The sequence below is a fragment of the Diplotaxodon limnothrissa genome, linkage group LG20, assembly GCF_057381915.1.
Source record: "Diplotaxodon limnothrissa isolate DT_005_m linkage group LG20, D_limnothrissa_male_GT1.1, whole genome shotgun sequence".
NCBI lineage: Eukaryota > Metazoa > Chordata > Actinopteri > Cichliformes > Cichlidae > Diplotaxodon > Diplotaxodon limnothrissa.
In genome coordinates this window covers 39,609,501-39,623,002 of record NC_140615.1, presented here as the reverse complement: position 1 = coordinate 39,623,002, position 13,502 = coordinate 39,609,501, and the positions used below count along the sequence as shown (strand labels likewise).

The 13,502-nt window shown below is 41.4% G+C and overlaps 1 protein-coding gene across 2 annotated transcripts in view; it reads left to right on the top strand.

Annotated features, from left to right (window-relative positions):
- The window catches only part of LOC146611500 (uncharacterized), a 68,072-nt gene extending 56,049 nt beyond the window's left edge, over positions 1-12,023 (top strand). Inside the window, exons 1-2 of one of the 2 annotated variants that reach the window (XM_085344090.1) lie at positions 509-598; positions 11,060-12,023. In XM_085344090.1, coding sequence (XP_085200216.1) covers positions 565-598; positions 11,060-12,012 — 987 coding nt within the window. In that variant the 5' untranslated portion in view covers positions 509-564 and the 3' untranslated portion in view covers positions 12,013-12,023. Of the gene's footprint in view, positions 1-508; positions 599-11,059 lie in introns of those variants that run through there. The other variant, XM_085344088.1, reaches the window with a different exon arrangement.
- Positions 12,024-13,502: the final 1,479 nt, after the last annotated feature.

Below are 13,502 nucleotides of genomic sequence, written 5' to 3'. Positions count from 1 at the left end.
AGAAATGAATATGACTTATAACAAAATGTCACAAAGACACATGGCGTGCATTACCGCCTGGGATACTGCCTCACTGGAGACATGTTTTCTGTTTCAGATTTAAGTCATGTTAGCCCAGAACTGTACGCAGAATGTAGAAAAATGTTGAGACAATGAAAACTGTGGATTATTGGCCACAAGGACCAAGTTGGAGTAGTGAGCTGTACGCCTCATAAATGATGACTTTCTGCATGTAAACAGAATTCTTCTCTGTTCGCTGCATGAGAGAGAATATTTAAATATCGCTCACATATCTGAGAGACCTGCTCACAGTGTGACTTTTTTCTTGTGTGTTCTGTCCATCAAGACCTCCCACAGCAACATGATTGTAAGGAAAATGAGGATCTGGATGACCCGCAGGTCTGTAGCCAGGAAAGGAACTCCAGTCTGGACCAGCAGAACACAGATCCTCCACAGACTAAAGAGGAACAGGAGGAAATCTCCACCAATCAGGAAGGAGAGCAGCTTGCACTGAAGCAGGAAACCAAAGGCATCATCATCTGGACCGGGCAGGAGCTGGGCATCATGTGGAACCCTGAAGTAAAGTTGCACAGAATAGGTATGCAAAACTTTAATAGATAGATTCAGTTTTGTATTAAGAAATCTAACTCATGTTGGGTCCTAATCAGACCTCCAATATACTTTATAGAGGCACATGAAGAATTTAAAGACCGACTGCAATAAGGAAACTGACGTAATATTCTAAGAGCCAAAATGTCTAGCCCTCCCAGTGTCGCCCCTGTCAGGACTGTCTTATGTTGAAAATAATTGAGTACAAGAGAGAGGAAGACACCCTACAATGAGTTGAAACGTCAGCTTGTTATTTATTCCTCCATATTCATATTTGTCATTCATATGGTCACTTTGTTTGTCCCTCCAAATTGCAGTCGTCACTCCTTCGCCTGTGCTTCGCCCCTGCACCTGCAGGCACACTTACAGTGAATATCAAATTTAATAACAGGAAATTAACTAGGCATGTACTTTTCTTTCTTTTTTTGGCCACATTTTTCAAGTGACCTATATTTGACAACAGCATATAAAAAATAAAACAAAAAAAAGAACTTTAAATTATGTTTTTGGTGTGCCATCTCAATGTTTTCAGTGGCCCCCATATGGCCACCCATATGAAAAAATTCTGGAGCCGCCCCTGTACATTATGACTGAGTACATCCACTAAACCTTTTGTGGATAACATAACAATCCCCATGAGGACTGAACGATCAATTTAAAAATAAAATATATCGATTTGAAACTAAGCTTTTAGCAAACCACACAACACTATGATAGGTGTGTCCTTGTGCCATGTGTTTCTGGGTCTTTCTTCTTCTTTCCCTTTGGATTCCAGCACAAGGCCTGTGTAGTGATGTTATTGGTGGACTTCCTGATTGTGTGGCCAATCCAGCACCACTTTCTCTCAGAACTGTATTGCTATTGGTTTCTGGTTTGTACTTGTCCACAGTTTGTAATCCTCTCTGGCCACTGGATACGGAGGATTTGTTTTAAGCAGCTGCTGATGAATGTCTGCAACATACAAAGCGCTGTCTTTGCTTCATGTTTACGAGCTATAGAGAAGTATAGGTGTGACCCTGATTTTAAAAATGCTCAGCTTCAGAATCAGAATACTTTATTCATCCCGAGGGAAATTAGGGTTACAGCAGGCAGCACGCTAATGGCGCATGCGCACTTACAAAGGAACCTTCTGACCAACTTTACACAAACATCACATTGGGCAGACATGGACATTATGGACAATGCTGGGCATCCTCTGCACACGGCCATTAACAACCAGAAGAGTCTGTTCAGTGACAGGTTGCTTCTCCCAAAGACAAGAACTAACAGACTTAAAAACTCCTTTGTCCCACACGCCATCAGACTGTTTAACTCCTCCCTGGAGGGGAGAGGGAGGGGAAACAGGAGGACAAAGGAGGGGGGAACAACTAAGCTGTAGTGCCTCTTCACCTCACTGTGCAATACCTTTTGTGCAATACTTTTGTAAATAGTCAACGGTGCAATAGACTCAATACTTGAAATGTGCAATTCACTTGTATTTTTATTTTTATTCCTATTTATTCTATTTATCCCCTTCGTATATTTTATTTATATTGTCTCTGTATTTATATATATGTGTGTGTGTGTGTGTGTGTGTGTGTGTGTGTGTGTGTGTGTGTGTGTGTGTGTGTGTGTGTGTGTGTGTGTATATATATATATATATATATATATATATATATATATATATATATATAATATTCTGTAACTCTGTAACTTCTGTCGGTGCTGTGCTTTTTTGGAAATCGAATTTCCCAGAGGAACCCACCCGAGGGATTAATAAAGTTCTATCTAATCTAATCTAATCTAACATGTCAGAAAGGTAGGCTGATAGGAAAAAACAACGAAAATACACTACATGAGGTAAGAGGAGGAGAAAAAAAACTCCACTCAGACTGAGCTCCTAGTGGGAGAACAGTTTGATAACAGAAAAAACACCTCAGCACAAAAGCACATGACTATCAATACACCATAGAAACACAAGACAAGCAACAGGGGCGGGTAAAGGGTAAGAGAGAGCCGGTGTAGACAGCGCATCCGGTCCTGCAGCATCTGTGCTGGTCCAGTTGACTGCTATCTTCCCCGGTAGGGCACAAGCATCGAAGGCGTTGGAAAGGGAGAGGGGATGAGTGAGTGCTTATCAGTGTAAGTGTGTGTGTCTGCGTGTCCATAGTTTAGTTGAGACAGTGTCCTTCGGCCTATCAGGCTAAGTAAACAGTCCTCCAGCCAATCCAGGTGTCCTTGCATGGGATGGGAAGAATAGCCGTAACACAGCTTGGTGAAATTTCTGACCTCTTGAGTTTCAAACATTTTTTAAAATGATGTTGTTTATTTTTTCTTACTTTTTTTTACACTAAATTTACTAACCCAAGGTGTTATTCACCCCTACTGAGATTTTCAAAGGTCGTCAGCTCAATTCTCCTGCTTTTGTTGTGCAAACCACCCATTATCTTTGAGGCCTGGCACGTTTACTCAGAGTAGCTCAGATCCAAGGCAGGCCAAACCTCTGTGTTACAACCTTCAGAAATGCCTGCCGTATCTATACAAAATATCCCACACATTGACTGACCTGCAAATGTGTAAGACACATTCACAATATATGGAAACACAAGTCTGTTTTATTTATAAAAAATTGTGTGAAAACAGAATGAAAAGTTGCTAATACAATGACATGAGTGACATGTGTGATCTCCCCAGCGTTGCATGTTCTCTCCTTTGCCTGTTCATGTAAAAATAGCAAAACATAAAAAATTAATTCTGTCCCTCAGTTCCAGGTTGGTTCATCTCTTCATCTTTCTGCCTTTTGTCTTAGGTTACTCTCCCACACAGTCTGTCTGTCTGTGTCATAGTCTGTTTGCAGCATTCAGCAATGCAGTTCCTTGACTCTCACCACAGATCTTCCATTGTGACTGTGTATGTGAGGGAGTGGCATTGCATTACTTCAGCACAGTGCTGTGCATAAAAGCAGACAGCCCAGGCTGGAGAATCATTTCTTCTTCGCATTTCTGACAAGGCACATCAGGATGGCCTCTGTATCACTGCCTCACAGGAAGAACATCTGCGCGCAACAGGCGCGCATCCATTTCCTTGCTTCAGGAAATGGATGAAGCAGACTCTGATGGAGGAGAGGTTTCATTTGTCCAGCAGGCCACTGATACCTCCTCAGAAGAATCTAAAAAGGAGACGGAACAAGAACCCAACATGCCTCCATGGAAGAGGCACCGTGGTACTGGGAAGCCCAGTCTGAGCCACACGGCAAAAGACGGCACTGTGTGGGTAGAGGAGGACATTGGAATGCCCAGTGCAGTAGCAAATCGCTCGTGCTTCACTCGTGCTGGACCCACAGAGTCTGCTAAGGTCTGTCATTGCCATAGTACGTAGGGCTGCTCAATTAATCGAATTTTAATCACGATTACGATCTGGGCTTTCAACGATCATTAAAAATGACTGAGCCGATTATTAGCCCCTCCCTAATTTATCCGCGACACCTTAAAGGCCGGTCCGTGAAAATATTGTCGGGCATAAACTGGTCCGTGGCGCAAAAAAGGTTGGAGACCGCTGATTAAGAGGACCCGAGGGAAGCTCGGAAAGCTAAGCAGAAGTTATTTGGAGAGTGACTGCCGTTGGTTGAAAAGAGAGTTTAAAAAAAAACAAACTTCAGTGGTGTTGCACACTATTTTATATTATTTTTTTAAAGTCATTGTTAACCCTTTAAAGCCGGTCAGAGCAGCACGCTCCGTTTTGCGTAACTATTTTTAAATCCCTGTAGAACCTGAACCGTGTAAGCTAGCGCAATAATTTGTTTTGCATATGAAACCGGAGGAGTTGTACTTACATCTGATGCCATCAGCTTGTCCTCGGTCACGGTTTCGTTCCACATATAGCTTTGCAAAAATTGCATAAAAAGCGCTTGCAGGAACAAAAACATAATATTCCAGAAACACGCTTTGCCGTTCCTATCAGCTGTTCGTAACACTTCCCACAGTGAAATGATGCACATGCTGTTTTCTTTGCAAATTTGCATCATAGGATTGTTTTTTGTTTTTCCTGCAGTATATAAAAATTGCTGTATCTCCAAAATAAAACTATGAAGACACTCAAAATAAATTTCCTGTGGTGGGAAACTATTTTTTGCAACTTTATTGTATTTAAAGTTTTGAGGGATAAGCCCCTTAAATTTCTCCAAGTAGAAATATACAGTGGGGCAAAAAAGTATTTAGTCAGCCACCGACTGTGCAAGTTCCCCCACTTAAAATGATGACAGAGGTCAGTAATTTGCACCAGAGGTACACTTCAACTGTGAGAGACAGAATGTGAAAAAAAAATCCATGAATTCACATGGTAGGATTTGTAAAGAATTTCTTCGTAAATTAGGGTGGAAAATAAGTATTTGGTCACCTCAAACAAGGAAAATCTCTGGCTCTCACAGACCTGTAACGTCTTCTGTAAGAAGCTTTTCCGTCCCCCACTCGTTACCTGTATGAATGGCACCTGTTTGAACTCATCATCTGTATAAAAGACACCTGTCCACAGCCTCAAACAGTCAGACTCCAAACGCCGCCATGGCCAAGACCAAAGAGCTTTCGAAGGACACCAGGAAAAGTATTGTAGACTTGCACCAGACTGGGAAGAGTGAATCTACAATAGGCAAGCAGCTTGGTGTGAAAAAATCAACTGTGGGAGCAATCATCAGAAAATGGAAGACATACAAGACCACTGATAATCTCCCTCGATCTGGGGCTCCACGCAAGATCTCATCCCGTGGGGTCAAAATGATCATGAGAACGGTGAGCAAAGATCCCAGAACCACACGGGGGGACCTGGTGAATGACCTGCAGAGAGCTGGGACCAAAGTAACAAAGGTCACCATCAGTAACACACTACAACGGCAGGGAATCAAATCCCGCAGTGCCAGACGTGTTCCGCTGCTGAAGCCAGTGCATGTCCAGGCCCGTCTGAAGTTTGCCAGAGAGCACATGGATGATACAGCAGAGGATTGGGAGAATGTCATGTGGTCAGATGAAACCAAAGTAGAACTTTTTGGTATAAACTCAACTCGTCGTGTTTGGAGGAAGAAGAATACTGAGTTGCATCCCAAGAACACCATACCTACTGTGAAGCATGGGGGTGGAAACATCATGCTATGGGGCTGTTTTTCTGCCAAGGGGACAGGACGACTGATCCGTGTTAAGGACAGAATGAATGGGGCCATGTATCGTGAGATTTTGAGCCAAAACCTCCTTCCATCAGTGAGAACTTTGAAGATGAAACGAGGCTGGGTCTTCCAACATGACAATGATCCAAAACACACCGCCCGGGCAACAAAGGAGTGGCTCCGTAAGAAGCATTTGAAAGTCCTGGAGTGGCCTAGCCAGTCTCCAGACCTCAACCCCATAGAAAATCTGTGGCGGAAGTTGAAAGTCCGTGTTGCTCGGCGACAGCCCCAAAACATCACTGCTCTCGAGAAGATCTGCATGGAGGAATGGGCCAAAATACCAGCTACTGTGTGTGCAAACCTGGTAGAGACCTATAGTAAACGTTTGACCTCTGTTATTGCCAACAAAGGTTATGTTACAAAGTATTGAGTTGTATTTTTGTTATTGACCAAATACTTATTTTCCACCCTGATTTACCAATAAATTCTTTACAAATCCTACCATGTGGATTCATGGATTTTTTTTTCACATTCTGTCTCTCACAGTTGAAGTGTACCTCTGGTGCAAATTACTGACCTCTGTCATCATTTTAGGTGGGGGAACTTGCACGATTGGTGGCTGACTAAATACTTTTTTGCCCCACTGTATTTGTGTGGGCTGAGATTTTACTTTCAAAGAAAACACAGTAATGATCAGATAAGCCCACATCAGACACAGTAATGTTTGAAATGCTCAGGCTCTTGGAGATCAGTAGGTCAAGAGTGTGTCCTCTATTATGTGTGGCCTCTGTTACATGCTGAGTCAGCCCAAAGTTGCCCAGAGTGTTACTCAGGTCTTTAGTCCCTTTGTCCTGAGGGTTGTCCACATGGATGTTAAAATCCCCAACAATAATTACACAGTCGAAATCAACACAGATCACAGACAGCAGTTCACTGAGGTCATTAAAAAAGTCTGTGCAGTATTTGGGAGGCCTGTAAACATTAAGAAACACAACTTTGGACGGGGCCTTCAGCTGTAAAGCCACATATTCAAAAGACTGAAAACTTCCAGGAGATAGCTGCTTACATTGAAATGATTCATTAAATAAGACAGCAACCCCTCCTCCTCTCCTGCTCACCCTGGCCTCACTGATAAAACTGTAGTTAGGAGGGGTCGTCTCGATGAGAACAGCTCCACTAAGCGAGTCATGGACTAAAGTAAAACAGTATGTTGGATGTGCCATGCAATGCTCAATTACATGGGTGGGAACTAGTGTGTTAGCGCAGTTAGCTCGTTAACGTGTTGGCCGTCTAGCCCCATGCACGGGGCGATCGGTGGTAGCTCGTTAACGGAGATTTGCCGTGTTGTGGCGTTAAGGTCATTTCAACGAGATTAACCTGAAAGCACTAGTGGGAACACAACGACTATGACTGCACATTTACGCCGACATCATCCTAGTGCAAAGACAAAAACAACAAGCATGCTACTAACTATAGCCGAGTCATTTAGACAGCTGTTAGCACATGATTCTCCTTATGGGGACCTGATATGTTTAATATGCTGCTGAGAATATAGCCCAGAAGAAGCGGATAGTATAGCTTTTATTTTGGAAAGAGACATTTCTCTGTAATAAACTCTCTTTTCCAAAGATGAGTGATTCCTCAATCAGATACAGGGCTCGCAAAATCGCTAGCCCGACATCCTGGGGCTAGCAATTTTTTCAGTCGGGCTACCAAAATCTATCTCTGCCCTGCCCGTCGGGCTATTGTAGGAAGGAAAAATATATGTCAATGCTTTTGCATTCTTTCAGAAATGTAGCTGGGTAATTATGTCATTGGCATCGGTGAGCCACTGTCAATATGTGACATATTGAAATCCCGTTTGAATTTGCGCTTGTTTTTTTGCTTTCACTTTGCAATTTTACAGGTCACCAGAGAACTTCAATCTATACATCTAAAAACCACAGACCAGGCGAGAAATTTGGGTGTAGTGATGGATGCAGACCTAAACTTAGAAAAACACATTAAGACAATAACAAAATCAGCTTACTATCACCTCAAGAATATTTCAAGGATAAAAGATCTGATGTCTCAACAGGACCTGGAAAAACTAGTCCATGCATTCATCTTTAGTAGGCTTGATTACTGTAACAGCATCTTTACAGGTCTACCTAAAAAATCAGTCAGACAACTACAGCTCATTCAGAACTCTGCTGCTCGAGTCCTCACTAAGACCAAAAAAGTGGACCACATCAGTCCAGCTCTGAGGTCTTTACACTGGCTGCCTGTCCGTCAGAGGATAGACTTTAAAGTTCTGATGCTGGCCTATAAAGCTCTGAATGGTTTAGGACCAAAATACATCAGTGACCTCCTAACCCAGTATGAACCTTCCAGATCCCTCAGGTCATCTGGATCCGGTCTTTTATCAGTTCTCAGAGTCAGAACCAGACACGGAGAAGCTGCATTCAGCTTTTATGCTCCTTATATCTGGAACAAACTCCCAGAAAGCCTCAGATCAGCTGAAACACTCAGTTTATTTAAATCCAGGTTGAAGACTCACCTGTTCTCAGCTGCATTTGAATAAAGCACCAAATCCACACTTTTAAGCTTAAATTTCAAAACTTACACTAACTACTGATCTTATCTATTTCTGATTTTATCTGTCTTGATTTTATATACTGTTTTGTTTGTTTGTTAATTAGTTAAGCTTAAATTTCAAAACTTACATTAACTACTGATTTTATCTACTGTTCTGATTTTATCTGTTTTGATTTTATATACTGTTTTGTTTGTTTGTTTGTTTGTTAAGTGGGATTAGAGCTCTGGGTAGCTCCCCAGCTGGGTCTAGACTGGGTCTAGAGAGTATTTTAAATTCGGGGAATTTAAAACAGAAAGTAGCTCGTCCACATAAGGACTGGTAGCTCCCCTTACGATAAGGGTTCAGATCGCGCGAACAGGTGTGGGATTAGAGCTCTGGGTAGCTCCCCAACTGGGTCTAGACTGGGTCTAGAGAGTACTTTAAATTCAGGGAATTTAAAATAGAAAGTAGCTCGTCCACAGAAGGACTGGTAGCTCCCCTTACGATAAGGGTTCAGATCGCGCGAACAGGTGTGAAATGTGTGTGTTTAGTTAGTTTGTTTGTTTGCTTGTTTTAATCAATTTTAAATCATGCTTTTTATTTGTTTTTGTTTCTAATGTCTCTGTAAAGCACTTTGAATCACCTTGTTGTTGAATTGTGCTATACAAATAAATTTGCCTTGCCTTGCCTTGCCTTGCCTTGCTTACCTTCAGGGTCATACGTCACATGAAAACCAAAATAATTCCAAACGCCAGATCTGAATGAGGGTGGGGGAGGTTCATGTTGCAAGGAGAGCTTAACTTCTGTCTTGCTAGCTTGCCCTGCGCTCTTCATTCTGACTATGCTGTCTGTGTTGAGCGCTCAGTGGATCTGCGTTCGACTACTCCGCCTAGGCTGCACTGTCGAGCGCAGATCCACTGAGCGCTCCACACAGACAGCATAGTCAGAAGGAAGAGCACAGGGCAAGCTAGCGAGACAGAAGTTAAGCTCTCCTTGCAACAGGCAAATTGACCCTCATTCAGATCTGGCGTTTGGAATTATTTTGGTTTTCATGTGACGTATGACCCTGAAGGTAAGCGAGTCATGGACTAAAGTAAAACAGTATGTTGGATGTGCCACGCAATGCTCAATTACATGGGTGTGAACTAGTGTGTTAGCGCAGTTAGCTCGTTAACGTGTTGGCCGTCTAGCCCCATGCACGGAGCGATCGGCGGTAGCTCGTTAACGGAGATTTGCCGTGTTGTGGCGTTAAGGTCATTTGAACGAGATTAACCTGAAAGCACTAGTGGGAACACAACGAATATGACTGCACATTTACACCGACATCATCCTAGTGCAAAGACAAAAACAACAAGCATGCTACTAACTTTAGCCGAGTCATTTAGACAGCTGTTAGCACATGATTCTCCTTATGCTGCTGAGAATATAGCCCAGAAGAAGCGGATAGTATAGCTTTTATTTTGGAAAGAGCCATTTCTCTGTAATAAACTCTCTTTTCCAAAGATGAGTGATTCCTCACCAATTCCTCTGACATCGTCTTATTAATCGTTAGCTTACTATGCAAACATGACAAGTGAAATCTCCCGCAGCTTAAACATGTGAGAGGTTGATCGCGCAGAGAATCGCTGAGCTTATGTGAGTGCGCGTGTAAAAGCATTTCAGTTCTGCTGAGCCAAATAAGACAGGTCAGGGTGAAGAAGTGACAGCCAAATAAAAGCTTACCACAAAACGGAGAAGTTATGACAAATCAGACTATAAGGCAAAAAGAAAGTGCAGCTTTATGGTTTCATGGACAAAATAATTTCTGTGGCTGCAATATGACGAGCTATATAACCAGGGCTGCACATAAGTGGTCCACAGGTGCGCATTCGCTGTCAAAATAAAAAACGCGCACAAGGGTTAGGGTTAAATTTAAAAACTGTACTTTTGAGTTAAAATATATATTTATAATTTTAATAAATGACAAATTAAAAAGGCATGAACATTTTTTTTTGTATCGAAAAAATATCGAACCGTGACACCAAAGTATCGAACCGAACCGAACCGTGAATTTTGTGTATCGTTGCACCCCTAATATATATATATTGGGGGTGCTAGTAGGTGTTAGGTTCAGGGAATTTACGCAAATTTGCACGGGGTTAGTAAATCTAGTGGTAGGGACTTGCACCAAGAAAAAAGTCAGTATTTCTAGTGTTAACCATAATGTAAACCAACAAGAGGCCACCAGACAGGAAAACATACAAAGAGACTTTAAGAGAATGCTAACTGCCCCAACAGTACTGACCTAAGCCTAATCTTAAAAGTAGAGAGGGTATCTGTCTTCCGAATCCAAATTGGCAGCTGTTTTCACAGAAGAGGGACCTGAAAGGTGAAGGTTCTACCTGCCATTCTCCCCAACTTTCAGGTAATGAATGGTTAATCTAAAAAATAAACAAAAAAATACTGCAGTGAGTGTCCTGTAAAGTTTTTAACTAATTTTAAATAAACTTTTAAATGTTTTGTGCACTTTGATTAAAAATTTTCAGGGATACGACTTTGTTTTGTTTGATTATATATCGTCTTTATTTTCTCATCGTAGATGGTCTGTTTATATTATTTGTAGAGTTTGTAAATGAGCAGCCAAAATGGTTTTCACTGAGTCAGCAAAACTGTTTCTCCCCACAACATGATTTTCATTGGTATATCTAAGCAACATGCTTACCATGTGGAGATTTGCTAATGGTTAAGGCAAAAAATGTATGCTTTTTGATCTGTCCCTTCAGATTTTCCACAACATGACTGTAAGGATGTGGAGGGGCTCACAAATCAGCAGGTCTGTAACCAGGAGAAGAACTCCAGTTTAGGCCAGGAGGATCCTTCACAGATTAAAGGGGAACAGGAGGAACTCAGTACCACTGAAGAGGAAAAACCGCTTGTACTAATGCAGGAGACTGCAAATTTTCCATCTCGTGAAAAAAGTGACCACAGTGAATCAGAACCATGCTGTGACCAGTGCCTTTCTCACAACTCTTCTGACACAGATGAGGATGAAAGCAAGGATGGTAACTCACACAGAAATAAGTCGGAGCAAATCGTATCAGGCTTGTCAGTTCAAAATTCCAAGACAGCTAAGTTATGTAGAACCTGTGGGAAAAGATTTATTTGGAAGTCAGACTTAACTAAACACATGCGAATTCACACAGGCGAGAAGCCACATTGCTGTAGTAGTTGTGGGAAAAGATTTACTAGGAAGAGTCACTTGAATATGCACATGCAAATTCACACAGGTGATAAGCCACATTGCTGTAGCACCTGTGGGAAAAGATTTACTAGGAAGAGTCACTTGAAGAGACACATGCAAATTCACACAGGTGATAAGCCACATTGCTGTAGTAGTTGTGGGAAAAGATTTCATGTAAAATCAAATTTGAAAACACACATGCGAATTCACACAGGCGAGAAGCCACATTGCTGTAGTAGTTGTGGGAAAAGATTTACTGTGAAGGGTCATTTGAATATGCACATGCGAATTCACACAGGCGAGAAGCCACATTGCTGTAGCACCTGTGGGAAAAGATTTACTAGGAAGAGTCACTTGAATATACACATGCGAATTCACACAGGTGAGAAGCCACATTGCTGTAGCACCTGTGGGAAAAGATTTACTAGGAAGAGTCACTTGAATATGCACATGCGAATTCACACAGGTGAGAAGCCACATTCTGTATTACTTTAGTACAGTTGAAAATGCATTTCGGAAACCATCCTACATGCTAAGTTTCATTCTTAGAAAATGGTGATGGCAGATCACATAAACAGTGTTTGGATCATTTAAAAATGAGCATTCGGGAAAAAAAACTTCATTTTGAAAAGGTTTTCAGAAGCTCAGTTTCTTTTTTCACACATGGACAAGAAAAAGTGTTTGTCTCGCAACATGAAATGTTTGCACCTTTATCACATTTTCTGACATCATTTTTTATTGTTTATGGGCTTTGTCTTTACTGAAGTTTCTTCATTTTCTTTGGCATGGCCTCAACAGTGCTTGAGATATTTTTGGGTCTTGACATAAAAGAACTATTTCTCAGAATCACACTTGGAAATATCAGTTTAAAAAAACTACCCGTGTACATGCGGTAGCCTTTATTGAAATCAGTTTTTTCTCTGAAGTTCACAGTTTGAAGGTGTTTAAAGCATGAGACAGTTTACTAACTGTACACTGTTCGCTAACTTGCACACTGCCAGAACTCCTGTTGGGATTTTGTTTTTGTTTTTAATGAATTTATACACTAGATTGACATTAATGGGAAGTGCTTTGTAGATGGAAAGGGAATATTTTAGGGAATGACAATGTTAGGCGGTTGATTCAAGTTCTCGTATTGTTTGTGACCCATATACTTAGGTCATTTATTATTCATATTTTTAACATAGCTTGCACTACTGTTATGTGAACACCTGTTGATACCCAGCTGTTGTTTTGTAAAAGGACCTCAGAAGAGTCCCGGGAGTCTTCATCTTTATTTATCTTGATTGGTGTTTGGCCTGCATGTACTTATGGCGAACACCCTAGTGGGCTTTTCTTTCTTCTAAATCTTTGTTAATCTTGTATGTTCAATAAAACTGTTGGCATCACACTTCACTCATCTCCTGTAGATTTTGTGTTTTGGTTTCAATTGTGTTCCAAAAGCCTGAATCAACATCTTTCCAGCCTATAGAAATTCTGCAAAGCCTTTAAAATTTGCGACCCCACAATCCTGCTGCTCTTTGAAAAACTAACAGTACTTCCAAACGAGCTGTTAAACAGGGCTTCGTGTGATCTGCCTTTTGGTGATCAACTGGTCAGAAAGATTCAACGCATTCAAGTGGATAATCATGCTAACTTCCTTGATTCTTGTCCTCACTTTCCAGGTCCTCAACGGTACTCCATCAATGTCTCCTGAAGTTGTGTGTTTCAGAACAAAAGTGGAGCAAATAATAGCAAACACTGAACACACACCTCCCCTGTCTGCCAAGAGCATGTCTAAGACTTTTCTATACCACCATCAGTGACGTGAAGACAGATTGTTCAATATTAGATTATTCTGTTATTATATGTTACCTTATATATGTAATCAAAGTAGTTGAATTAGAATACTGCTGTAGATCACATTATACCCTTTAATATAGAGTGTGTGAGCTGTATGTAGTTTAGTTCTCATTATACTTTTGAGTTAACAGAACATATTCACA